This window comes from Mus caroli, unplaced genomic scaffold (genome assembly GCF_978045245.1).
Source record: "Mus caroli unplaced genomic scaffold, Mus_caroli_1 scaffold_11, whole genome shotgun sequence".
Classification (NCBI taxonomy): Eukaryota; Metazoa; Chordata; class Mammalia; order Rodentia; family Muridae; genus Mus; species Mus caroli.
In genome coordinates this window covers 49,162,563-49,190,061 of record NW_028227266.1, presented here as the reverse complement: position 1 = coordinate 49,190,061, position 27,499 = coordinate 49,162,563, and the positions used below count along the sequence as shown (strand labels likewise).

General features: G+C 42.8%; 1 protein-coding gene across 1 annotated transcript; it reads right to left on the bottom strand.

Moving 5' to 3' along the window:
• Nucleotides 1-853: 853 nt before the first annotated feature.
• Pou2af1 (POU class 2 homeobox associating factor 1) lies at nucleotides 854-27,055 on the bottom strand. The gene is made up of 5 exons (XM_021173071.2): nucleotides 26,967-27,055; nucleotides 8,529-8,659; nucleotides 7,996-8,038; nucleotides 7,645-7,910; nucleotides 854-2,821 (listed from the first exon to the last, which is right to left on the bottom strand). The coding sequence occupies exons 1-5, from the start codon at nucleotides 26,980-26,982 to the stop codon at nucleotides 2,507-2,509; spliced, it is 771 nt and encodes a 256-aa protein (XP_021028730.1). The 5' UTR covers nucleotides 26,983-27,055; the 3' UTR covers nucleotides 854-2,506.
• Between the last annotated feature and the right edge of the window lie 444 nt (nucleotides 27,056-27,499).

Genomic DNA, 27,499 nt, shown 5'->3' with positions numbered 1-27,499 from the left:
CCTGCCTTGCTTTGGAGATTACAGTTAATTAAGTTGGATGAATCTCAGAAGAGACCTTGAACTTTGGACTTTTAACATTTTTGTGACTGTTATAGACTATGAAAACTTTGAAAGTTGGACTAAATACATTTTGCATTATGCTATGTTTAAGTGTGGCCCCCATAGACTCATGTTTTTGAACAGGTCTATGGGGACCAGGGAGTGGAATGTGATGGTTTGTATATCCTTGGACCAGGGAGTGGCACCATCTGAAGGTGTGGCCTTGTTGGAATAGGTGTGACCTGTTTGGAATGGGTGTGTCACTGTGGGTGTGGGTATAAGATCCTCACCCTAGTTGCCTGGAAGTCAGTCTTCAACTAGCAGCCTTTGGATGAAGACATAGAACTCTCAGCTCCTCCTGTGCCATGCCTGTCTGGATACTGCCATGCTCCCACCTAGATGATAATGGACTGAACCTCTGAACCTGTAAGCCAGCCCCAATTAAATGTTGTTTTTTTAAAAGACTTGCCTTGGTCATGGTGTCTGTTCACAGCAGTAAAACCCTAACTAAGACATGTAGCATAGATAACAGGAAGAGCAGTAGGCTAGGAAGATTTCCTCCCACCCTCTAAGCCCCCACTGCCCTGAAGAGTAAACCCGCCAACCAATACATATTCCACTGTGAAAAGTGCCCAACAGACACAGTGGGGACAGCTTTCCCCTCCTAGAGCAACAGATCCGTTTGCAAGCTCAGTCCTACTGAAAGTGTCTTCCTCTAAAGATTCTCTACTGAGAGATAAGAGGAATTAATAGATGAGAAATAAAACACTTCGGCACAGGAAAGTCATCTAACAAATCTTTATTGAAAATGTTGCATATGAGGCTCTGGAGGAAATCTGTTTGGATGCCTGCAGCCAAGACTTGAGGTCTCAAGATAAGAAGCGAAAAAGACACCAATTCAATCCCAGCAACTGCTCACACTACTTTCTTTGCTGTTTTGTTTGTTTTCCCAGTGTTAACTCCTCTGTGATTGCCTCAAACTCCCAAGCAGCTGGGAAATGTTAAATAGTGTTTTTAAGTGCAACAAGGTCTTAATTAAATAGGCTGAGGCTTCCCTCTCCCTTTCTTGTTCATGGTAACCACCAACAGAATTGTAAACCTATCATTCAGATCTAGCATTTAATCTAAATATTAAAGAGGAATTACAAATTCAAGCTAAGTATACCAGGACTTCAGGTAGATAATGAGATGTCTGAATCAAAATAACACAAAGCAGAGAAAGAAAGAAAAAAAAAAGACAGGTAGCTCTAAGTTTTCATTGAAAACAGAAAGAAAGGGGGTGGGATATCAAAGAAACTGTCATTTTCTAGAACATCTATTGGTTCTACATGGATTCTACAGACTAAAACTTGTGTGTATGTAATGATGGTATCATTAGTAAACAATGGGCCAATTCCCTTCAGGAGCAAAGCACAAGGAGACAGCAAAACACTCAACAGCAAGTGTTATGCTTCTCCAGCAAAAACTGCAATAAAACTGAAAATGAAGGCTAGCGGGTCTGCTGACCAGGACTTCAGGACCCCAGAGACAGCTGGTGAGTGGGCGCAAGAATCCATAGCAACGCGTCAGGATGGCCCTGGGTGAGTCACAACAGGAATTAAAAGCCCACGTGGAAGGACTAAGTGTGAGCTTCCTCACTGATAGGCTTCACCTGTTTCTTTTCCTGTTGCTATGGCAATATGCTGACAGAAGTATTTTAAGTGCTGGCATCATGTTAGTGGGCCTGCAGAGAGGCAGAAATAAGCAGACTCGTCATTTATCCTCCGTACCATATCCAGCTTTCCTCCTAATCGCTGACAAGAACAGCTAAACCACATTAAAGTGGTATTTTTTTTCAAAGCTGACTGTTAGGTCACTCCTTCCCCTGCCCATCCTCACTTCCTCTCTAACCACAGACACACATGTGTGTCCTGCTGCTCCTCAGCCCGGTCTCCCATCACTCACTCACTGTCCCTACCCACCCTGATGGTCCTGTCCCATCCCCCTGTAACCAGACCAGAAACATTCACTTAGATAGTACATCTGGCCAAGGCTGAGAACAGCACACAAAACAAAACTGGGGTGCATTTCAGAATGGCAGAACGGATCATAGAGTAGATCTATAAAGCTACTGCTACCAGGAAGCAGGGGGCACCTGCAAGAAGGTTGCTTCCCCAATGATGTGCCACCAAAGGAAAACCTTGAGCTGCAGACTTGGTGACATTCCGTATAAAGCGTTGTTCATAATACCACTATCATCTGCCGCTCCAGAGGAAGAAAACTGGAAGGAGAAATAAGAAATAAGCAAGACGGCAGTGGGGAAGGAAGGAAGCGGAGGGAAGGAAGAAGGGAGAAAGGAAGGGATACAATTTAGCTCTAGGAAGAAAGGAAGCCTATGAAATAGCTACTTCAAACAGAAGTCTGGGCTCTATTGAGCGCTTTTAAAATCTGAGTTATGGGTGAAACAGCTGTTAGATGCAAGCCAGCCCTAAAAGCCCTCCACGGAGAGGGTGTGGTTGAGCTCGTACGTGTTGCTTTCCTCTTCCTCCAGAAGAAGCTTGTCAATGGTCAGGGAGCTGATGGCCCTTCTGGGGTCATCCATGTCCTGAAGGACTGGCTCTGGGATAGAGATGGGGAGCTGGACAAACTGGGGCCCAGACAGGGTTGGGGCAGGAGGTTGATACTGCAGGCTGGAGGTGGGCAGTGTGGAAAGGGGCTGAGGCCACGGGAAATAGGTGAGGGGCGCCTGGTGCTCGGGGCCCTCCAGCTGGGGCCCCACCGCGGGTGTAGCAGTGCTTCTTGGCTGTGATGAAAAACATAGGAGCAATGGTTAGCAGAACTGGGGTGCCCACCTGCCTCCTTGCCCCCATCATGATCTATTATACCCCACCTTCCCTTACTGGTGTTACACTTCATGGGGCTCCACCTCCTCCTGCTCAGTCTCCTAGAAGAGAAAGCCTGACACGTTTCAGCTGTGCCCCCCCCCTCTAACTGTATACTTCTGCTACTTCCCAACTTGGAAGCTTGACTTTTTCATGAAAGAGGGTGCAGAAAATAATGATGTCATACCCCTGAAAAACTAAAGGCCTTATAGGTTTCACTGAATATAAAATATATTCTAATTGCAAAAAAACAAAAAATGACAGAAAAAAACCCTTAAACTATGCAAAATATATTCTTGATATATAATGAGCCTGTCTCATAGCGTTGTAGCTGTTTCTGGAAGATGACTACTATCAAGCCCAGACAGAAAGGTGACACAGCCCCTTGTGGTGGTTTGAATAGGTATGGTCCCACAGACTCATGTGTTTGAATGTTTGGCCCATAGGGTATGGCAGTATTAGGAGATATGTCCTTGTTGTAGTATATATGGTTTTATTGGAGGAAGTGTGCAACTATGGGGGTAGACTTTGAAGTCTCCTTATGCTCAAACTATACCCAGTGGGGTACACAGTCCCCTTCTTTTTAGCTCCTTCTCCAGACATCTGCCTACATGCCACCATGCTTCCCACCAAGATGATAATGGACTAAACCTCTGAACCTGTATGCCATCCCCAATTAAATGTTTTCCTTTATAAGAGTTTGCCTCGCTCATGGTGTCTCTTCACAGCAGTGAAATCCTAACTAAGACAGAAGTTGTTACCAGGGACTGAGGTATTGGTCTGCTAGACCTGGCCATGTTTTTGTTTGGAAGGTTGTGGATTCTTGGACTTTAGATTAGAAAAGCAGTTAAATGCTTTAATGGGGACTTAATGGGCCATACTAGTAAGAACATGAAGGACAGTGGTGCTGAGGGTTATTTGAACTGTGGGGGAGGGGGGCTGGCTTAAGAGGTTTCAGAGGAGAAGAATTTTAATATTTTGCCTAGAATTCTTCTTGTGATATTTTGGCGAGGAATGTGGCTGCTTGTTGCCCTTGTCTGAAGAGTCTGCCTGAGGCTAAAGTAAAGATTGTTAGATTAATTGCACTGAAAAAGGAAATCTCAAAACAGTATAGTATAGACTTTGTGTGGTTCACTCTTACGAAGAGTGTTTTGATCGAAAGGAGCAAGCTAAGCGAGAAAAAAATACAAAATGTATGGGTCAAGGAGAAAGGGGGCACCAAGAAGTGGAATGGAACTAAATCCTCTGTTGATAGAAATAAACAGATTCAAGATGTTAAATGGAACTGAGGGAGTGCTGACCTCAGGGCAGGATCCCACATAGCTAAGCTTCCATCTTGTGAAAAGAAATTAAAGAGCAATTTAGGTCCAGGTGTGATGATGGCTCATGCCTGGAACTCAGGAGACAGAGATGTGCACATCTCTGAGTTCTGCAGCACACGTTCCATGACAGTCAAATTTAGGCAGTAAAGGAAATCATTACTGGAAACAGAAAACTGGGGAAGATGTAATTGAGCAAGGGGCTCATGTTCCAACCCCAGCAAGTAGCAGAACTTGGCATCTGTAGTTCTGGCTTTAGAGTTAAGAATAGATAAAAGAGGTTATGGAATCTCTATCCGAGACTAAGAAAAGTTGCTAAGGCCAGGTGCGTGGCAGGGGTGGCCCTGCATGGAAGCCTAGAAAGACCATGTGTGAAGCTATGAAGGTGAAGCCTGTTCTGCCTTGGAGACCCCAAGATATTAGAGACACAAGAGCTGTGGGAAACCTGCTGAGGAAAACTGCTAACAGGAAATGGAACCAGCCCAAGATAAATACGTGTGTTGCACTCAACAAAGCTGAAAGGAATTGGAGATCTGAAGAGTGCTTTGATGTCAGACACGGAGATGCAGACTTTGGAGTTTTCCCAGTTATTTTTTGGTCTTACTTTGGTCCAGTATTTCTTTACTACACTCCCTTTTGCAATAGTAGTATATATTCTGTGACGTTATATGTTGGAAGTATGTGATCTGGTTTTTTTAGTCACCTTTTATTTATAAAAGGGATTATAGTTAAGAGATTGCATGAATCTCAGAAGACATTTTGAACTGAACTTTTAGAAATTGTTGAGACTATGATAGATTATGGGGATTTTTAGTTATATTATGTGCATTTTGTATTATAGCTATAAACCTATGGGGGCTAGAGAGTGGAATATGGAGATTTAAATAGATATGACACCCATAGACTCATATGTTTGAATGCTTGGCACCCAGGGTATGCACTATTAGGAGGTGTGGCCTTGCTGGAGTAAGTATGACCTTGCTGGAGAAACTGTGTCACTGTGGGGGTGGGCTTTGAGGTCTCCTATGCTCAAGTTATACCCAGTATGCTTCACAGTCTCCTTCTGCTTCCTATGAATCAAAAGGTAGAAACTCTTGGCTCCTTCAGTACCATGTCTACCTGCATACTGACATACCTCATACCATGATGATAATGAACAAAACCTCTGAAACTGTAAGCCAGCCCCAATTAAATGTTTTCTTTTATAAGAGTTGCCATGCTCATGGTGTCTATTCATGGCAACAAGACACTAATTAAAACAATTCCCAAGCAGCTTTGACATCCTTAGGTCCCCTGGGTTAATATAGCTCACTCAGCTCTTGCCTTTCTAGTACTGACCAATACAGGAAGCCTAGCATTCCTGTGGCATGGGAGCACTGTTTTATCTGCCATTGTGGCCTCATCCAGCTATTGTCTGGTACCTGACCCTGCTCTCCCCTTTTCTCTGAGCTGCTCCCTGTGGCAGGGGGCTATTCCCCCAGGTACTCTACAAACCGTACATCACATTCAACTATCAGCTACTCGAACAAACCTCAAGCCGGCGAGGCAGGGCCTATGTTCTTATTATCTTTCCACAGCAAGCCAATGGATAAGGAAGTTCTCTGCATGGGCAGAAGAAAGACATTTCCAAACCCCACTTTCCATCCCCATCCTCCCCTGTCATCTTCTCAGCTGCCACTGCATCTTAAGAATAAGCCGCTAGAGTCATTTAGAGAAGAATTTTCATCAGCCTCCTGGAGAGTTTGTCACTATATGAATCCCAATCCCAGAGGTTTGGAGTAGGGCCTGGGATTCTGCAAGTCCAGTCAGACCTCTGAGGATGCTAACATGGCTGATGTGGGGATTACAGTTTGAGAAGCAAGGCTTCCTGAAGTTTCTCTATTTGAACAATGGAGTTGGGGGCTCCCAACATGCAGGCTAGTGTGTATATCCTACTGCATAAATGGTTTCTTCTCTTTCGGGGTGAGCCCCCGCTCCCCAGCCTGGATTCCTGAAAGCAGACATGACCTGGTAGAACCTTACTATCATTATTTTTAAAATCCACATTTGACTTTTGACTCCTCTACCTATACAGGTCAACGGCCAAGGGATAGAATTGCGGGTCTTATCTCTGCTGCTCAGAAGTGCTGAGCCAGAAGCTTTGATGAGTTAATTTACAAAACGACAAAACAGATCATTTCTTAATAAATACAGTTTGTTTGATACCCAGAACCTTTCCGAGGGGAAGGTGCAGATGACAGAAGGGGATAAATAATGAACAGAATCTTCAATAGTGAGAAGGCTGTGAACCACCACATCCTCCACCCCAGGTCCCCCACTATGGAAATGAGTTGCCTAGGGAAGGTGTTCAATTAACTCCTTCCTACTCCCTGGCATCAAGACCCACCCCCAAAATCACCTTGTTGGGTATTCAAGTGGGCATGACAGGGGAGACTTTGCCAGGAAAATGCTTTGAAGTAGAAAACTAGAGTGACGGTAAGCAGAGGGGACGTGGGGATCTCAGGCAAGGGTTCTGAGACCACTAGGGAGGTTCCAGCTGTCCTGCCCAGAGCTCCAGAGTGGCACTGGTCATCACTGCTTCCTAGGCCTCTCCTCACAAGCATCTCAGGGATTCCCATTCTTTTGGAGACATAGCCACCCAGCATATAAAACTATAACTCCTTTCCTTTACTCATCAAGGATGAGAGGCCTCCCAGCCTACCTGACATGTGAAGGTAGTCATTTGTTGACACTGCTGGCAGACTATGGCCATGAGGCTAATAACTAACATTTAAGGAGTGCTGTCTCTGTGCTAAACACAGTCCTATATGTATTAGCTCATCTGATCCCAATAGCAACCATCTTGTTAGTCTCTCCCATCTTATAGATGAGGACTCTGGGTTCAGAGAGGTCAAAGTATTAAGCAGAGGGCTATTAAGAAAAAGAGAAAGAGTGATAAATACAGGTAACTTGATGTTACAGCAAGAAATGAAAAAAAAATGACCCCAAAGTAGTTCCCTTGATGACTAGTATTAACTTTCGCTCAGCCTGGAAGTATTATAGTAGTTCCCATTGCTAAGTGTACACTACTCCCTAGGTTATCTGAACTGACAAGAACCCAGACCCTACACAGATTTCACCTAATACTTCATCTGCCAAAAACTTCACTCACTGAGACCCACTGCTTCCAGAGTAGCTGGGAAGGTTTGGGCTAGAAGCAACAGATCTTCCCAACCCACAGAAGTAAAGGATGTGACAACTCAAGCATACAGTGTCTTTGTAGAGAATAAATAGTTTCAGTCAATAGGAATAGGAACAAGTCACCCTGGAGGATGCAGTGAACTTAATTGACCCAGTAACCATGGAAATCAATAGACAAGAAAACCAAATCTTCTCAGAGAGTGTATCAGCATTGGTGGATAGATCTCTACTTTTGTGTGACATACCGTGACATTAGTGATGAGTGGTGGAGAAGCATAGGTCAACACTGAGGAGGGTCCCACCACTGTGTAGCTGGGGCACACAGGCTGCACGTACATGTCAGTGGAGTAGGGGCAGCTGACAGCTTCATGGGACACATACTCCGTGTAGGGTGTCCATGGAGCCAATGGCTGAAGAGTGGCCGGGGCAGGTTGGGAGAGCCAGCCAGCACATAATGTTCCCTCCTCTGTCACTGTGGAAGCAGAAACCTCCATATCAAGGCAGGAAGGACCTGTGGGAAAAAGGAAATAACAGAAGTGCAGGCTCCCCCAGAAGGGGGGCCCCAAAGACACCAAACTATGTAGGAGAGCTCTTACCCACAGTGCTGTAGGTGGCCAGGGGCTGGTGGGGCAGTACCACCTAGAATGGGGACAAGAAGACCAGAATGGGTGTTTATCTATCTGCTGCAAGCCCTCTCAGGGACTCTCTGGGTCCCAGGATAGGAGAATCATGAGGGAAGAACCTGCCATCCCACACCCCAATCATCGCCACCTGCATTTTTGAGGGATTTGTATTTCAGTTTAGCAAGAAGGCTGTACGTTGGAGAAACGTAATGAACTCCCAACTCACACTAGGATGTGTACAATTGGCTCCCTGAAGCCTCACCAATAGATTTTTCCTTATGGATAAAAGCAAGAAGCTCCTCTATTCCCCTGACCACCCAACAAACCACCAGCTTATTGGATCCAATTCCACCTTCTCCATGTAATCCTCCGCCTTCATGCCCCACAGACAGTGCATGAGTCAGAGAAGGACACTCTTGCCTTATCCCTCTGACCACCCTGCCAAGTCCAACTGCACACACACACACACACACACTGCAGTCACACAGCCCACAGTAGCTCCTCACCGCGGTCGGTGGCCCAGCTGCCCCAACGCTGGTATGGCCACGCTTTCTTCTCAGTAGCTCCTTCACTGGCTCCTTGACTCGAACGCCCTGGTATGGCCGTGGTGGGGCAGGAGCTTGCTCTGGAGCTGTGGCTATGAAGGGGAATGTCACTTGAACTTGTGGCCCTTCTCAGATATCCCCAACCACAAAATGCCCACTTCCTCTACTGTTTAACTAAGTTGTACTTGAGCTTGAATCTCTGTGAGACCTCCTAGAGTATTTCTCCCAAGACTCCTTCTGTCCCCAACCATTCCGTGGCCCTACTAAATTCAAATAATTAAGCCCTCTCTCCTTTGTCTAAAAGTGACAGGGCTTCCCAAAGGTACCAGAAACCCATTTTTCTGAGGCTATATAAACTGGATCTAGCAAGAAGGCCTGGTTACATTCCTCTGCATGCCCTTTGTTTCACCTCTCTACCTTTGTTGCTATTCCTTATAGTCAGAATTCTGATCTGGGGACAACTTCTTTGACCACTGCAAGCCATGGAATTCCTACATCTATCTCTCCAACACACCTAGATCTGACTAGCTTTCACATAAGTGGCAGTAAGGGATGCTAATCAGCCCGAGAACTCTCGAGCCAGGTATAACTGTATTCCAATCCCCTCTCAGTCACAATCTAGCTATGGCATCCTGTGAAGTCCTCAAATTACTCTGAGCCTCACAATCTCTAGTTTCTTATCAGGTGGGTATTGGTGCAATTTGTTTTCTTGTCTCCTTGTTTTGTTGGTGCTATGGATATTGCCCAGAGCGTCAGACATGCTAGACAAGTTTCTACAACTGAGCTACACCCTCTGCCCCACAAATTCAATAAATCTATAGCCTGCTAGGTAATGATCTGTTATCCTTGGTGAGGTGAATTTAAAATGATTTCTAGATTATAAACCTCTCAAGATATGGCGTTGTTTCTGCCCCCTGGAGTGGCAGACCGTGTCTAGTCTTTTTGTAAGCTTAGTCATGGCAATTCATTAACTGATCAAGTGAATAGTGCTTTCAAATGTCCTTTCTTTTGTCTTCTCTCACTTCTCCTGGATCTTTAGGGTTAATGAACTGAGAGGGAAAAAAAAAAAACTTGGCTGCCAGGTCCTTGGTTATCTTCAGTACATGAGACAAACATCCACCTCTGACTCATGCGTCCTAGAACTGGAGTATCCACCTTGTGGAGGCTGGGACAATGTTTCCTTTCCCTTTTCTCAAAAACTCCAAGAAAGCATCAATTAAATCCAAGTCAGGGCATAGGGATTTTCATTGCCTGGGAGATCAGAGACAACCTACCCTCTCAGATGGAAAGGCCCATGGCAGGTAGGCCAAGATCAAGGTCATCCAAGATCAAGAAGCAATGGTCTCTGGGACTCACACAAGGAGCCCATTATCCTCCACTGATAAGAGCCCAAGGACACACGCTTTGTATCAAAGGCCAGGAAGCCATGGTATCTGTTCAACCCGGATCCACAGGCCTGCCTTGACTGAACTTTGTTCAGTAAACACCCAGCTGATACTGATAACAACAGTGCCCCAGTCTGCACAAGACCTCTTGCAGGATCTCTGGGCTCTCAGCACCAGTATGGTCTGGTCTTGAAAGCTGGAAGGCAAAGAAGCCATGCATGGCCAGCAAGTGGAGGGAGAATGAACCCCAGAGGCAGACAGTGAGAGTCAAGACTTAGCACCTCAGTCTAGGATTCTATAGATGCTATGGTCTCTTCCCTGACCATGCAACAGAACCAACTAGAAACTGATGCAAAATACAGATACCCAGGGTCTTGTTCTCATGGAATATAATTTGGAGGATCCACTTAAGCCAAGGAGTCTGTCTGTATAAAAGTACTTGCAGTGTTTCTGAAGATGACTGGGGTTAGAGCTCTGATACTTCATCCCCAACCTAACACTAGAACCACTCTATAGCATTCCAGCAGGAGATGATCCTCATGTTAGTATTCACTGTCATAAAAGGGAATCTCTCTCCCATACTCATTCTTCCAGAATGTTTCTGAACACATGTGGATGTGGTCCCTACTCACATGGATTGTAAGTATTCCAGAGAACATAAACAATAAAATCCCCACCAATGAGATGAATATAACAAATGAGAGGTTTGGACTGGCATAAGAGTGTATATGAGAAAAAGCCAGCATAGTAACTGTGCCCTAAGACCATCTTCATCTTTGCTCAAAGCAGCAATGACAACAGACATAAGAGCCAGAAATACCCACTTTCAAAAATGACCTATCACCTATTAGTAGAAAATTCCCAGCTTTATATACTGACTCTAGACTTCGTTTTCCTTATCTGTGAAACAGGGTCAGGTTTAAATTTCTCAGTGGCATGTTTCTAGCCCCTAATCATCCTTCTGAACGTGTCAGCCCTGCACAAGAGCTGTTTGCATGACTCGTCTATGTGTGCAAGAATGATGTCTATGTGTGCAAGAATGATATCTGGTGCTGCCCACAGACCCAATGTGTATAGACTGGCATGAGAGACAGTAAGATCATCTCTGTCTCCACTTCATTCTAGTACAGCTGCGAAACTCCCACAGCTCTGTATCCATAGCCATCTGACAGGGAGCCTTGTAACTGACTCTACCTGAGCAGGCAAGAGTGAGGATGCTTTTGATCATGTCTCTTCAAAGTGCTGACAAAATATCTGAATCCAAAGCCCCGAGACATCTCCCTCAGAAGCTCAATAGAAAAGAGTATTTGCAAGTTGACAACTTGTTGTTAGGATCTTTCACACTAATCTATGGAAAGCAAGAGTCAGTAAACACCATGACCTCAACTGTGACCTGCACCAACACTATGGAAATTTGGAAGAAGAAAACAAGTTGTCCAAAACCACGATTACCTTGGCTTGGGGCTGCTGAATCCTTGAACTGATCTAAGTTTCCAATGACTGCACTGAAGTATTATGGGACTTTTTAAACAAGATATCAAAATAATTTAAGATAGCAATTTTAAATGGTATATGAAGGAAATAAAATAGAAAGTTGAAATAATACTCTACTGGCAAAAAGGAAAGCCTAACTAGAGAATTTAATAACTCCCTAGTCAAACTGCAGCTCTGGACGGCATCCTGGCAAAGGCTGGAAACTTTCTGACCATTCCTCTTGTTAGTCTGAGGACCCTTGTAGCTTCTGTAGGCTTGAAGAATCCATCACAATGGAAAATCAGTCTACGTGAACATGAACCTCTGGGAATCTTTGGACAGGTGTTTACCTTGCTGCTTTTCTTTACTTTTGGACATCAGTTGCCAGTGGTATTCGAGGACAAAAAGCTTTTAAGAAGCCTAGTTGATAGCAAAACCCATACATGTAGTCACAGAGAGAGCTACCCCTTTTCCAAATGAGCAATGAATGGCCTAGAGTTAAAACAGTCAGCAGAGGGCATTTCAGTTCCCCCACCACACACCCAGATATGCTGTACATCACAGAAAAAAAAAAGAGGCCAGAGGCTGCCACCCACCTGAAGGTACACAGTGCAACAGGATGAAGCCAATAGGTCACACATTCCACAGCCCCTGTATGCACATTGGTATCTATGCTTACTGTCCACCAACCTGAGAGATACAGGATTCTACTGAGTGAAATAAGCATGGTACTCTGGGTTCCTCAATAAAGTACAATAAAATCTCACTAAGGAGTTATGCAGAACCACAATACCTGTTTATTTAGCAAGCCCATGCAAACCACAGCACACGTGCTACTCAGCTACAGAGCCAGTTGCCAGCCCCAAGCATCTGTAACTAGTCTTTCAGTTTAGCTTTAAATGAGCTTATGTCCAATAGGTGTTTTCTGAGAGAAGACCCTTGCCTCAGCCATTGTTCTCTTGAGATTTCCCATAGGTCATCAGGCCAATCAACAGACAGGACAACAATTAAGAGCTCTGCCAAAAAAAAAACAAAAAACAAAAAAACAAAAAAACAAAAAACAAAAACCTACGTAATATATAGTTAAGAATGGATTTGCATCACCAGGGAATAAAAGAACAAGAGAACTCACATCTATAGGAGCCCTTCCATCCCAACTCAACAGATGGCTCAAGTTTCAATTCACAACTAGTAGAGCCTCACAGCTTAGCCACATGGGCTACTTTGAAAAGTAATCACCTAGATGTGAAGGTCACATGACATGCTACCATGTAAGACACCCTCTGAATCACTCCAGATTACGCTGTGGGATATTTCCTTTCACTGCTGGTGTTCAATATTATCAAAAAGAAAATAGAACTCATTAAGGAGGAAGACCACTAATACTCTCTTTACTTGTAGCAAAACCAAAACAAATAGTCAAACAATAGGACGTCCCAAGCCTGGGGCTAACAAACTTGTCCTAGCTCTACTGAAAACAAAATCTGAAAAGTTGCTGACACTTTAATGTGAAGAATCATGTTTGTGTTGCTGGCCTGAGATGGCTGAGATCTTCTGGGAAACATGAGTTCAGGGAGGCCACAGGCTTGTTCACATTCTTTATGAAAACGCTACTGCAGGTGCTCTTCTTAGGGTGAAGTTCTCAGTCAGAGTTTTCACATTTATTCATTTATGGACAATGGCTGATTTTTTTCAAACAGGAAGACTTTTTTCTTTGGCCAGAAGGACTTGATACTACAGAAAGACTTTCCCACTCGATTTCTTCTTCTTCTTCTTCTTCTTCTTCTTCTTCTTCTTCTTCTTCTTCTTCTTCTTCTTCTTCTTCTTCTTCTTCTGCTTCTGCTTCTGCTTCTGCTTCTGCTTCTGCTTCTGCTTCTGCTTCTTCTTCTGCTTCTTCTTCTTCTTCTTCTTCTTCTTCTTCTTCTTCTTCTTCTTCTTCTTCTTCTTCTTCTTCTTCTTCTTCTGCTTCTTCTTCTTCTTCTTCTTCTTCTTCTTCTTCTTCTTCTTCTTCTTCTTCTTCTTCTCCTCATCCCCCTTCTCCTCCTCCTTCCCCTTCTTCTCCTTCTAATGTAAAAAAGATCCTAGGTATATGTGAATGTGTGCTTTCTATCACTAATGCTTGAACCAGGAGACACCCCAGAAGGGAAAAATAAATGTGCCATCTATACATTCTAGCAAGCTAGATAATACTCAAGGCAGAGAAGAAACAGAGATGTGAAAGGGGCAAGGGAAGGGAGCACAGCCTCACAAAAGCTTCTCAGAAGATCTGAGAGAAAATGGACTGCACTTGGATTATAGGATGATACCGTATGTAAGGCTGCTAGAGTGGCAGAGAGAAAACAGCAAGGTCCTGGTGACTGACCTGAGAGGTCTCTATTAAGAGGCCCCAAAATGGTGGATGAAGCTGGCTTAGTCAGACAAGAGGAAACCACTGGCAATTTTCTTTCCTCTCCCCAAGACCTCCAAAAAAGCATGTTCTTCCCTCAACAGTCCTGCAGTGTTCAAAATCAGCCACAGGTGAGCCCACTGGGAAAAGCTCAAGGAGGGCTAGAGTCACAAAGAAAGTCCTCAAACTTGGACGTGGTAAGAGGGCCCCTAGAAACAAGACCGGCAGAGGTGAGTAGCATGAGCCAGTTCTGATGCTGTGTGGGGGTGACTGCAGTTTTAGAATCCCAAACCTCAGATCAAAGTTATTTAAGCATGATGCTGTCTCATGAAAACCATGGAGATCATAGAATCAACAGCCAGGATCATGCCTATGCCTCTCAAAAAGCTCATTTATACATGGCTCATCCTGACTTACCCAACTTCTGCCTATGGTGTTTCTTTGTGGAAGCCTTGAATTATAGCTGTCCTTCACCAGGGCCTCAAGCAAAGTTAGCCACGGGCTGGTGGTGTGGGAGCTTTCTGTGTGGCAATGTTCCTTAACACACAAACCCCACTGCCCAAGATTCCTTTCCCAACTGCACTAGGCATGCCACTTGTCCACTCTCTTTCCAATCTACTGAGGACTAGCAGGGTACTGGAAGCTGCTGCAGATACCTCTTCTGTATGTACACCAATTTAATGTTGAATTATTGAGTGGTAATAGCCCAGGTGTTTTTAAAACATGATTGTAACTCCTGGAAACTCTGAAATCCTCACCTACATTTTCATTAAGTTTCATTTCATTGTGGTTCTCAGAACCTCTAACATAAAGGATATCATGGGGGGCTGCACTATAACCTCTGAAACAGACAAAGAATCTAGTCTACTCTCCATCCCTTCTTTTAGGGATGAAGAAGGTGATGCTTAAGAGATATTTAGTGAACTTTCCAAGGAACAGTAGTGGTGTCACTGACCAAATTTAGGACCTCTGATTCCAACACAGCCCATTTTTGCTTCACCACATACCTTCTTCTTGCCTCTAGATGTCTCATTTTTTTTCCTCTATGTGGCCTTGAAGGTCCCTGGGCCAATCCTAACCATCCTTCCTTCAGTTGGAGTACTGGCTTGGACCATGTGATCCTCTTGATGGCCAATTCTCCAAAAAAGAAAATGGTGTTTTGAGGTCAGAGAGTCTTCCACAAAAAAAATTTGCCAAAAGTCTACTCACATGAGAAGTGACAAGAACCGAGAGACTCGATTCCTGGCAGGGTTTTATTTTGGGTATTTTTCTACTGAAATGAGAGCGGATGAGTCCACCTGAGAAGCCAGCTGCATCTGCTTGCCTTTTATAGAAACTAGGGTCACCAGAGCAGAAAGGGTTCCCACCTCAAATACACATCTCCAATTCAGGGTCAAGACCAAGAAACATCTAGTAGACCATTTATCTAGCAAATACTTGTTGAACAGATCAGACTAGATCCCTGCCATTGGGGACTTTCAGTCCACTCAGGTTTCATATGCAGACTTTAATGAAATCATCACACAAGCAAATGAATTGTAATGAAGCTGTAGCTGCTTCAGAACTGAAGAGTTTTGACTTCCGCCTCTACCTGACTCATTAATGCTTGAATAAGCAGCAAGTTGTCTCTAGAGATATATAAAGAGGAGAGAGGTTAGAAGCAAGGCAGATGGTCTCTCTCCAATGTAGAGAATGACCTGGGGTCAGTGGCTCAGGCCATACCATGAGTATGAAAGTATCAGTCTCTGCCAAGATACTCAAAGTGACAGACCCTCTGTGACTCCTCAGGAAGTTTCACCGACTGCTCTCTGCCCTTGGCTGATCAGCTTATCAGAAGAACAGCCCCAAGTTGTCATTATAAGATGAACATCGTCTAGATTCAGAATCTGTACTCATCTCAAATATTAATGTCTTTTAATTCTTTTCTTGTATGTGCATGTCTGTGAAGGACACAGGGAGTAAGTGTGTGTGTGTGTGTGTGTGTGTGTGTGTGTGTGTACACATGTCAACCTACATGGCGTCTACCTTAGTTGTTTTGTTTTCTTCTTGAGGTAGGGTCTCTCACTGGCCTAGAACGTACTGATTCAGCTAGGCTGAAAAGCCAGAGGATCACCAGGGATGTCTTGTTTCTACCTTCCTAGGACTAGGATTATATGCACATGATACCATGCCAAACTCAGTACTCATCCTAGCATGGCAAGCGTTTTACCGACGGAGCTCTATCCATTCAGTATCTCTTTCTGATACTCAAATTTGCAGTGATGTTTGAGTCAGTGTAGAGTTAGCCTTGATGAACTCATAGCCCACCTCCATCTAGGGTGGACCTATTTCAATTGAAAGTGGAATGAAAATCCAGTGCCCTTCAAGATCCCTTCGCAGGGTTAGGACCAGGCAGACCTAGTTTGGAAAGCTTGCTACATTGCTTAACACCTGTGTTACCCTCAACAAGTAACTTACTTGTGCAAGCCTCAGTTTCTCTACTTGTAAAATGAAAATAAAATTGTCTGTCTCAAGGAGCCATTATAAAGATTGTGTATTAGCTAACACATGTGGCATACAATAGGTACCAAGTAAAAGTCACTATAGCTCAGCACATCTTGTTACAGACTGAGACTAAATATCTGGGCATATCCAGAACTCTGCTACCTACAAAGCCTGTCTCCCTTTGTCTTTATTATGATCCTGAAAGTCACCTTCAAGTCCATGGGCCTAAAGTTCCCAAGGAAAGCCTATTTAGGCTTAGTCAGCAATGACAAGGGATTGGCCAAAGACCTCACTTAAAGACAGCAACCCTGAACAGGAAACCAAAGCCTTGGCTTTTGTAAAACTTGTATGAGCAGAGCATAGTTCTATCTTTAGAAGCCACCAGATAAATGGGAGTTTATGGTATATTTAAGGAATTTTTAAAAGTTGCACCTAAGAGTAAATACCTTGAAAACTTTTGAGTGCTAGCAGTTAAATAGGAGACAGAGTACAACGACTTATCCTTGTCCTGATCTCTGCTGTTAACTAGCCCTTAAGGAATCTGTAGGTGTCTCTAAAAAGACATGGACATAGCCACAACTGAGGCTGGGTTGTAGATATCAATGAGTCGGGATGAAGTAAATATGTGGCTATATACACACTGGAATACAATTCTAGAATGTAGTGTTTGGGGGCTGTAGGTGTTGTATCACCTGTTAGGGCAAGGCAGACTCCTGGCTCACACACTGGAAACCTCAGCTTCACAGAGAGCAGCAGCCTCAAGGTGGGGGTTAAACGGCCTTGAGAACTATGAGCATCAGTCCCACATTACACTTAGCCATCCATTGCAAATCTAACTTCTCCAGGAAAGCAACTCTACAAGGAGGGATGGAGCATAGGAATGGAATACATCTTTCTTTACTAAACAAAGACCTGAATCTAGAACTATTAGCTCTATCTGATATAGGTCAGGAAGAAACTGTTGTTAGGCAGCTTGAAGATGCAGATGGATACTCAGTTTCTTGACTTAAGCAACACATTGTTTAGACTTTCAAGGCTAAAGACAGTCTTACAAAAGAAATATTTTTTCCTGAGATTCTTGGATTTAGGACTACTCTATTCAAGGATTTTTAGAAGCAGCAGGGGTTGTATTTAAGGGTCAGGTCCAACTACCCAAGCCTCAAAGCTTAGGACTAGCATAGGGTTTTGGTCCACATGTAAAGTTAGTCCTGGTGACTGACTCATGAAGAAAAACATAACTTGTAGACAAGATGAGCTTTTGGGACAATTCTCAAGTTTACTAACCAGTGGCTCTCATGATATGGGAGACTACCTCATGAGGAACATTAGAGGAGTGGTTATTAGAATATCAAGTCTGATAAATATGTCACTAAGTCATATTTTAGGAAATTGCCTACTCCCTAATTCACAAGAAACTCACATGACTGAAGACATAACTTTCACAGCTGCAACACTTCATGAAAATCGAGACAGTGCTTCACAGAGACTCATTCTGTAAGCCAAGAACCTGTGACTAGCTACCAGGGCTCTTAGCCAAAGAGGTGAAGGGCTGGTTAGAACCCTAGGACACAATTATGATGCTAGCAAGTGCCTACAGAGGCAAGAAAATTGGGACATTAACAAACAAATCAAGTTCTAAGCATCCTTATCCCAGAGATCCTTCATCTTGACTTGATGTTGGACTCCTGCAAGAGAATTGATTTGAAGAGAGTGGTGGATCTTAACCAGTGGGTTGCAACCCCTTTATAGTCACATATCAGCTATCCTACATATCAGATATTTACATTACAATTCATAACAGTATCAAAATAACAATTCTGAAGTAGAGCAATGAAATAATTTTATGGCTTGGAATCACCACAACATGAGGAATTGTATTAAAGAGTTATAGCATTAGGAAGGTATAGAAGGAATTACAACATTTATGTGCATCGGCCTAGACATCCTTGGATTTCTATTCAAATGCTCAGATGCCAGTATATTTCCCAGAATCTAAGCAATGAACTTAATTATCATCATGTGTCCTTCATATCCTACAAAAGTTTCATGCCATCATCCCTGGTCCTATCTTCCCCTTTGCTGAAGACATTTTATTCCATTGCTTCATTACTCTAGGAGTTCCAACACTAGACTGGATGCCTGTATGAGTACACACAAGCACAGCATAATGAAAAGATGGGTTGTCTATCTTTCTACACTCTTCTCTCCTGAGCTGACAGAGCTTTCATCCAATATTAGAACTTACAATTTTCTACTCTTTTTCTCATTCTTTTCTTTTTCAGCTCCTCAACATTTGTCATTACTTTATTATTTATATTTATTATCATGGCTCTATTATTATTTCCCCTCCCAGCTAAAGCTTGATTCTAATAGATTAAAAGGTAATTGAGCTTTCCTGAAGGGTGGGAGACTCCTTTTGGGCACTAGCACTTAGTCTGAAAATGATTCTGGCTTATAATTCTTTAGCTGCCAGCTTTTCCCAGAAAGTAGTGCTAATGAAACCATTACTAAGAACCTGAGGCAACACATTGGTGTTTCGGTTTTCAGTATCATTAGTGCGATTTCTTGACTATTTTAAGTATTGTTCTCCTCACACCCAATTTATAAATACCTTGGTCCAAATTTGTGAATTAAAAACAAACACAAATTTGCCAGTCACAAGCTTCATACTACCTGATGAGGGTAGTCAGGGAGTCATGAACAAGTGGGTCTCAAACGGATCACCTTAGCCATCAGCATTAACCCTGATCCCAGGTCTTATTCTTAATTACAGGGCCATGTATATGCACCCTACCACTTCACTATGAATGACTCACAAATTGTAATCTATAATTAACCTGCATAGTCTCTGTCCTCAATGAAAGAATACAATAATAGTAACAAGAACTTATTGGGTATTTACTTACTGTCAAGCATGGTCATAAACACCCACCACAACCCATGAAGGAAGAACCACATCCTTGGTATATGCAGAAAGAGCAGGGACTTACCAGCATCACAACCAGTAAAATATAGATAGGACTAGGTCTCAAATTCATATCTGCCTGACCCTGACACTGGCCTTCAAACTCCTCAAAGCAAACTAAGAGCAGCAATATCCCTTTGTGGCTCTAAATAAAAACCCTACTCACTATAGATTTCTCTCCAGTAAGTAAAACACATCACAAATACATACTGAGGGTCTGTTATATTTCATCTCACAGTTGGCCTTTATCTAACATGGAAAGCCTTGCCTTTCACCAAGTACATCTGGCAGGAGACCGGGCAGCTTGGCAAGTTGGTATTTTGGGTCTGCTTTAGATGAATGTTATCTTATAGGTAAGTTACTAATATAATATTTAAGCTTCAGTTTTCTCATCAATGAGGAGGTTCTTATAACAGGACCCAGATCATGGCTAATGTAGAGATTATGAGAATTAGATTAAATAGAACAAAGTATAGCAAAGACTGGCTGTTGTCACATCTTCTCCTTTGTAGCTGGAGTGGCCTTCAGATGTCAGAAGAGGTTGTCTGTTAGGAGAAGGTACAGTTATTAAAGATAGATAGATAAATAGATAGATAGATAGATCTTTTTCCTTGTTCTTATTTCAAGATTTGATGATCATTGATGCAGTGGGTCAAGTTACAGTGACAATCAGGAAGTTTTGAGAACAAACATCATATGACAAAGACATAAGAATGAAAGACAAAATGAACCCAAATATTGTTGGCAGTACAGAGACCATAGGATTCTGAGAAGGCTACTACGGACTTCTTCTATGTAGTAAAACGTACAGTCCACAATCTTACTTAAACTTACGTTATGTCACATCTCTATATTAGCAACCAAATATCGGCCAGAGTGGCCCCCCAAAATGATTTCATGTTCTGAGCGGCACCAAGTGTACATACCCCACAACTGCCATTTAAAACTATCAGAAGAACTGAGCACTTTCTGTTAATACTAGTACAAAGAGTCAATATTCTCATAATTAAGTTCTAGACCCTACCTCCACTCTGTGTAAGTTGCTTGGGGAGTCATTATCCTACTACTAAAGAGTTAAGACTAAAAAAAAAAAAAAAGGAGTCAAGATTCAGCTATCAGCACTAGTAAATCACCCAGGAAGAAGATGAGGAAGAGGTTCGCTCATAGTTCTTTAATTTCTAGAAGTTACCCTATTGGGTGGGAAATACAGAGTAAACAAATATATGCAAGCAAGGCATAATGAGAAGATGATTGAAACCTGCTCCTGTTTTTACCACTCTTGCCTCTCTTTTCTATCTCACCATTTCCCAGGCCTAGAAAGCTTAAACAATCTTTATTCTCATGTCCTTTTCTAATTCAAGTTGCATTGAAAATTGGATATGGTACTAGTCAACTACTGAGCACAGTAGTTAACTAGTACCATAACCCACAAATAAAAACTACATCTCAATGTATTCTTAATTCCTGTTCCTGGGCAACTTAATTAGAAGCTCTGAGGTGGGATCAAGTTATTGATATTCCTTAAATCTCATCTCAGACATCTCAGTATTTAACCAATGTTGAAAAGAACACTCTGGATAGATACAAGACTCCTTTCTATTAACTTACAAATCCTTGTTTATATATATAAACAAGGATATGTATTATGTATATATATATATATGTGTGTGTGTGTGTGTGTGTGTGTGTGTGTGTGTGTGTGTGTATACATAAGAAAACTCAGCAAGTAGAGATTGAGTTCAAGCTATCTAATCTTAGCTAGGAAAAGACTAGTCCCATGGTGGTTTGGTAGTAGCTGAAAAGTCCCAAGCCTGTTTAGCTGTAGACTGAGAGGTATAAACACAAATGCAAGGATAATGTGTCTGTTCACAGCCTCACACAACCAAGGTACTGGGGAGAAGGTCTTCCATCCAAGGCAGTCCCACTCTGATCAAGAGGTTCTTCCTAAAACTGAAAAAACTAGGGGAGTTACTAAGGATGCTGTAGCGGGAAAGTTATTCTAATAACTTTTATACTCAATTACCCACCTTGGTTTGGAGAGCAAGAGAAATTATCCAGCACCTTCACTTCATTGGAAACCAACCTACTGTAGGGAAGTCAGGGCGAGGGGACCTGATACACCTACTTTGTACTGGGAAAGCTAAAGAGCAAACATTTAAGAACTTCTTAATAAATACAACATCCAGACGTTTAGTGAACAAGTGCAGACAACTTTTAATTCTTTATTCTTCATAAAGGAACAGATTTGCAGATCTGAACCGGAGGACCATTTTCAACACTTTTGAGTTGGTATATTGAGAATTACGAATACATATTTGACATCTCTAGTAAATATAGGAAGACAAGGAAAATGTCCACCATGAATACCATTTGCTCTTTTACCAATTAAACTTCATTTTTGTGTTGTGGAACAGTGTTCTCTGAGCAATAACACCGCCAGGCAGTGGTGATGCACGCCTTTAATCCCAGCACTTGGGAGGCAGAGGCAGGCAGATTTCTGAGTTCGAGGCCAGCCTGGTCTACAGAGTGAGTTCCAGGACAGCCAGGGCTCTACAGAAAAACCCTGTCTCAAAAAACAAAAACAAACAAACAAAAAAAAGGTGACCATTCTGGGCAATCACACAGCTGATCCCATTTTAATCAGAGCATCAGTGATTGTCCATGAGACCCCTACAAGACTGAGCCTGTTCACACTCTATCATAGAAGGAGAGGGTAGGAGAGATCATTACATCCCCACCTAACTCCTGACCCCTACCCTCCAGCTGTATGTAATTCTTTCCCAATGAGAATTCATCTCAGGAGCTGCTTGACAGAGCTTATAAGAAGTATAGGATTAACTAAAGGGGCCTCCACTGCTCAGATTTAGGGAGGTCATTACTCTTGCTAGGGTAGAAATTGTTAGTGATACAGATATGGGGGTGACCCATGCTCCTTTAAATGAATCAAATAAACTCATAATATCTCCAACCTTGTGTAGAATTGTGAATCTGGTTCTTTCATTGGCTTGCTAGACATTTGTTCTTGTCTTCCCGGGTAAAGGGACTGCAAGAGCCTGAGAGATACGTATCTTCCCCAGGCTACCCCCATTTCACCTGCATGAGGAACCCGTGACTCTCTACAGCTCTCCTTTGGACTCCACTTACTGTTAGCATTAAAACCCAATGACTCCTCATGAACTCAGTAAGGAAGGTCTTTACTAAGCTAACTGAGCAAAGGCTGTATCATAGAATAGAAAAGTCAGAGGTTTCCACAATAGTTTAAATTACTTCCTGTTATAAATATAACTGAGTTTATACATGAGATTTCAAGGTTTCAAAAGTTATATGTATCACCCTGAGTCTTTTTAGCTACCCTTAAAACTAAATTTCCTAGCTAGTGGAACCTTAGGTTAAATCCTAAAGGTAGACTTCACTATTTGTGAGAATTGTGAGTTCCTAAGTTATCTGTTAAACCTTTGATATGCTCCAGTTGTCTGACAAAGGCACATGGGCATAATGATCTGGTAATAACTAGTTTCTGTTCCTAAAGGGCCCCTAACTTAATACAGTTAAAACATAACGTGGCCAACTCCAGGGGACATGAGATAGTCAATGCAAAGAAAAAGTAGTTAACCTCACCTCTCACTATCACACATCTTTCCCTAATACAAGAAGCCATGGTTAAAATCTCATCTTCATGTTCACAACACTTCCCAACAAGAGATATTGAATTTATTTTACATTATTCCACCATTTCTAAGAAAGATTTTTAATTAGATTCATGTCGTTAACAAAACATTGAATTAACTATCTGCGTGCTTTATCTAACATTGATGCTAACACTATACAAGTCCAAAGAAACCCAGAGAAATGAATGTCTCAAGTATCAACCAGGCATCTAAGTCTAGAAGTGAACAAACTTCTATAAAGGGCAAGATAGGACCATACAAGTAACATTACAGATGCAGAGCTCTGTTGCTATAGCAAAAACAGCCCTGTAAAATATGCAAGACAATAAACATAGCTGTGTTCCAATAAAACCTAAATTGTAAAAATAGACAATAAGCCTGATTTGGGGCATAGGCCATATAAGCACACCTATGTTGTAGACCTTTGAAAATGTTGTTAGATTCTATCACCCAAGAATTTTTGGACTGGAAGTGTTTAAAGTATAGGAAACAATGTGCAGGAAAGACGCTGGTATAGCCTGAGAGGACATTGACTGATCACTCTGACTTGCTTATTGGGGACTTGAGTTTCACTTTAGCTACATTCATTTTTTTTCCTAAGTTCAACCTTTCAAAAAAATTACATCTAGATAAAATAATCTCGATGTTTTTGAAACCTTAATAAGAGTTTAAAATATGACCTTGAACTGAAAAAAATACATTTTTTTCACACAAGTAATATGGGTCAATTCCATTTGAGGATGTGTGATTCAAATTTAGAAGTTAGTGTTTCACATGTAAGCAGGTTAGTGCTTTGCTGGACTCAGACTCTAGAACAAAGACTAAGTGTGTGCTGGGATGGCACAGTGTGATTTTACACCATTTTCTTGTTTGGAGCTTCTTTGTTTTGTTTTGTTTTTGTTTGTTTTTTGTCACTTTAAGCAAATCTACAGCTCTAGAAAGTTGTCAGACAGCTGGCATGTTAACTCATGTGAAATTTAATTGTTGCAATGTTCTCTCTATCTTAAAATTTTAATGGAAACCATGGTAAGAATTGTGTCCACATCAGTTTAGCAAAGGAAGGGGCACGTGGGTGGGGACAGAGGAAGACAAAGCATGGTGACACATATGTAGGAAGATGCCATGATGAAACACATGAGTTTGTATATGAGCCTATCTTTCTAATTAGCAGAGAAAGAGCAAACTTTTTGGAGACTGCTTGCATACAGAATATAGTGCACTATAACCAACGGTTAACATAAAACCCAATCTGGCGTCCCAGTATGTCAGACAATACTGGCCAGAGGCAGTTACATTCCTTACTTGGAATGTCACAAACACTTTGAGAGGCACACGTTCAAATCTTCACATTAAGAGTGAAGAAGAGATGACATTACTCAGCTGCAGAGCCAATTGTCACATGCAACCCTGTGCACACTAGTTCTCATCTACATGAGACAGAGACATCTCTCATGTAAGAGGCCAAATCTTTTAAATTCAGACTCCATTCTAGAGACCTAAAGTTTGAACTCAGGTAAACTAACAGGCCGGTACCTAGCATTCGTTTCCAAGTTGGCCCCCAACAAAACCAGAGCCTAGCTCCAGTCTCCAGGCTAATCCCCAAGAAGACCAGCATCTCCAGGTTATTCCCCCGCAACAAACCTGCACCCCCAGATAACAAGCCTGCCATCTACCTAATGACCACCAATGCAGCGGGAAGCAGAAGTTAAGTTTATGATATGACTCCCAGCACCAGCCAATTATGTTGAAGGTCACAGTAGCTTTCCAATTCGATGCTTACTATAAGGCCTTGCTCCATGATGATGGTGTACAGGGAGATGGGTTGATTGAGCTAGCTCGAATAGAATAAAGACCCTGCTGTGAGTTGCATCAGATGGGCTCCTATCTTGGGGGGGGTAGGGGGTGAAGGGGGATCAAACACTTCCTTGGCACTACAAATGCAGAACCTAAGGAGAAAGTCTGAAGATGGACCAACATCTTTATCTGGCTGACAGTGGAGAGGACCTCATAGCCAGGGCTGGGACCTCCAGGTTTCCACATCTCAATGTCAACAGTTCTGAGCTTTGTCACACTGTTCTCCCATCTTAACCAAAGCCTGTGTTCCCCCATGAGTCCACTAACAGGAGTCAGAGGCCAAGCAGGCAGGAGGCAACAGGGGCAATATGATTGTTTTCTTAACTCTCTCCAACACCCTGGGTACAGTCATTTTAGCTCAAGCCTGAAGGGTGTTTTCTGAAAAAAAGAAAGTGCCTTTTCAGCACTCCCAGTGTCTGATTTCAAACCCTGCCCTCCCCGCCTGCGCTGGCATTGCCTAGACTTCACTCACTTCCCACAAGTCTTAGTCAGCCATATGACCAGGGTAAAGGGATAGGTCTGTTGCACAAGGCCTGTTCTTGTTTTCCTTCAAGCCCCCCAAAGACAGTAAGAGAGTTTATGAGCAAGAAGCAAGACCTCTAACAACTGTCAAAAAGAAAATCTGTTCATCCCTTAAGAGGCACTGGAGGAGAGAAAATGGATTATGTAACAATGGGAGGCTATGGAGGCTTTTTCATACAGGCAAACAGCCCATACCTCAGGGCTAACACCAGGGCAGAGCATCCGGCAGCATTCTGGCCGTCCCTGTCAACTTATTAAGAGCAATTATACATGGTGGGATTATTTTTAACTCCATTCTAAATATGCAAACTCTAAGAGTTTAAAAACTAAAAGCAGCTCACACAAAACTCAAATGATTTCACTTGAAGCAAGAGGGCATATTGGCACTTTGAAGGACATTAAAATCCATGTTCCTACAATCTCATTGTATTTACAATGGTGTTGGCTGCCACTCTGCTTCCAGAAAGATAAGGTTTTGCTCTGGTCACCTTTTTGGATGAGTCCCAAGCTACCCAAACTAGAATCTGTGGTCAGAAATCTCAAATCCAAATCAAAGTTCATTTATTTTTATTTAAACAAAAAAGTCTTGCCCATATCAACAATGGGGATAGTAAACTGAGGCACGTTGGGATTGCTTCTCTGAGTCACAGATGAAAAAAGTCAATTTCAGAGAATTTGGGAATAGGTGGGTGATAAGGGGATTATGTCACACTGTAATCAATGGACCAATATTGTCAGATTACTTTTTACAAATAAAACCATGATTTCTTTTTCTTTTAATCTGGATTATCACATAAGTTTGATTGAGGAATGCTATGCTTAAACCAATAAAAGACATTTTATGGAATTAAACATCTTACAAAGAAAGATAGGGAAATTATAGCTCTTTACTTGAGGAAGTACAGCCCTGAGCCTTAATAAGGTTCCCCTTTTGCAAGACTCTTGAGTTGACTTTGTTTGCCTCGTGAAAGGAATGTTGTAGAGAATGTCTATATAGCCTCCCTTATCGATAACAGAAGATTCTTTTCAATCCACAGAATGGAAAATACAGTTCATGGTTGTTCCATTCAAGTCCAGGGATTAAAAATCAAGGTCAAAGATAAACCCACAGGTTTTTTGCAGTGGAACACAAAACCAACCATTGCCACAGAATAAGGAAGAGAATGAAAAGAGGAGAGAGAGAGAGAGAGAGAGAGAGAGAGAGAGAGAGAGAGAGAGGAGACATGTTTCATAAGACTGAGTTTCCACCCCATCCCTACACATCCACAGGCAGAATTCAGCTAGAAGTGGGCCAAAAAAAACTCAATAACAACCTGAAGAACTGGGGTCCGTGAAAGGAAAGGTCCTCACGTGAAGAACGGCTCCTAACCCGTATCATATGTGGTTTCCGTCTCATGAATCATAATCTGCCCTTCTGTCACCTCAGTGATTCATGCACAGAATCGGAGATGCAATGAGCTGTCCCCACCTTGGGACACTGGTTCATTCCCCCGGGTTGGAAAATGAGCATCATCTCCAACAGGCTCCATCTCACCCACCTCAGCCCTCCATGCCCCCCGAGGCCCTGACGAGACTGGGTGCTCCCATCACCAATAGTAGCTCTCTATTCCTGGACCCTGCCTCTGCTTACTTGGCTCTGACAGCCACAAGCAAAGCACTTACATTTTTGCCAGAGCATGGCTTGTGACAGGATGTTGCCTTTTCTCTTTGAAGCAGACAGTTTGGCTTCTTTAATGTGACTGGGCGTGCTTTCCTCCCGTGGAACCACAGTTTACTCTGAGGCTGTTTCTTCAGCTTTTTAAAGGCCCGAGTTCCCGCTGAGAGGGGCCACGTCATCACATCCTCCTACCTCAGGCAGAGCTGTACTTTTTTTCTTCAGCAATACTACTGCCTGTCAACCCACTGTGTGCACCCCCAAGGCCCCCACTGGCTGGAGAATGCTTGAGACACAGAGCCAGCCAATTGGGACTAACCACCATACAGCACAGGAGGCCACGGCCATTTGCACACAGCCACGGTGTTATGGCACATAGGAAGAGGGTGAGAGTCTGTAGGAACACAAAGGGTGGACCATGAGGTCAAGGATCAGCGCTCCTTGAGCAATGAGGGGTTCAAAGGATAATACAGACAGCACCGAGCTTTCTCTGGCACTCACATACAGTTCCACACTAGCAGGCCATTTACAGGACTGACCT

Excerpts from the sequence above, each read along its gene's own strand:
- Pou2af1 (XM_021173071.2), bottom strand. Across the intron at positions 7,911-7,995 it reads GGCCACCTACAGCACTGTGG|GTCCTTCCTGCCTTGATATG; the intron begins GTAAGAGCTCTC and ends TTTTTCCCACAG. Across the intron at positions 2,822-7,644 it reads CACTCATCACTAATGTCACG|CCAAGAAGCACTGCTACACC; the intron begins GTATGTCACACA and ends TTTTCATCACAG.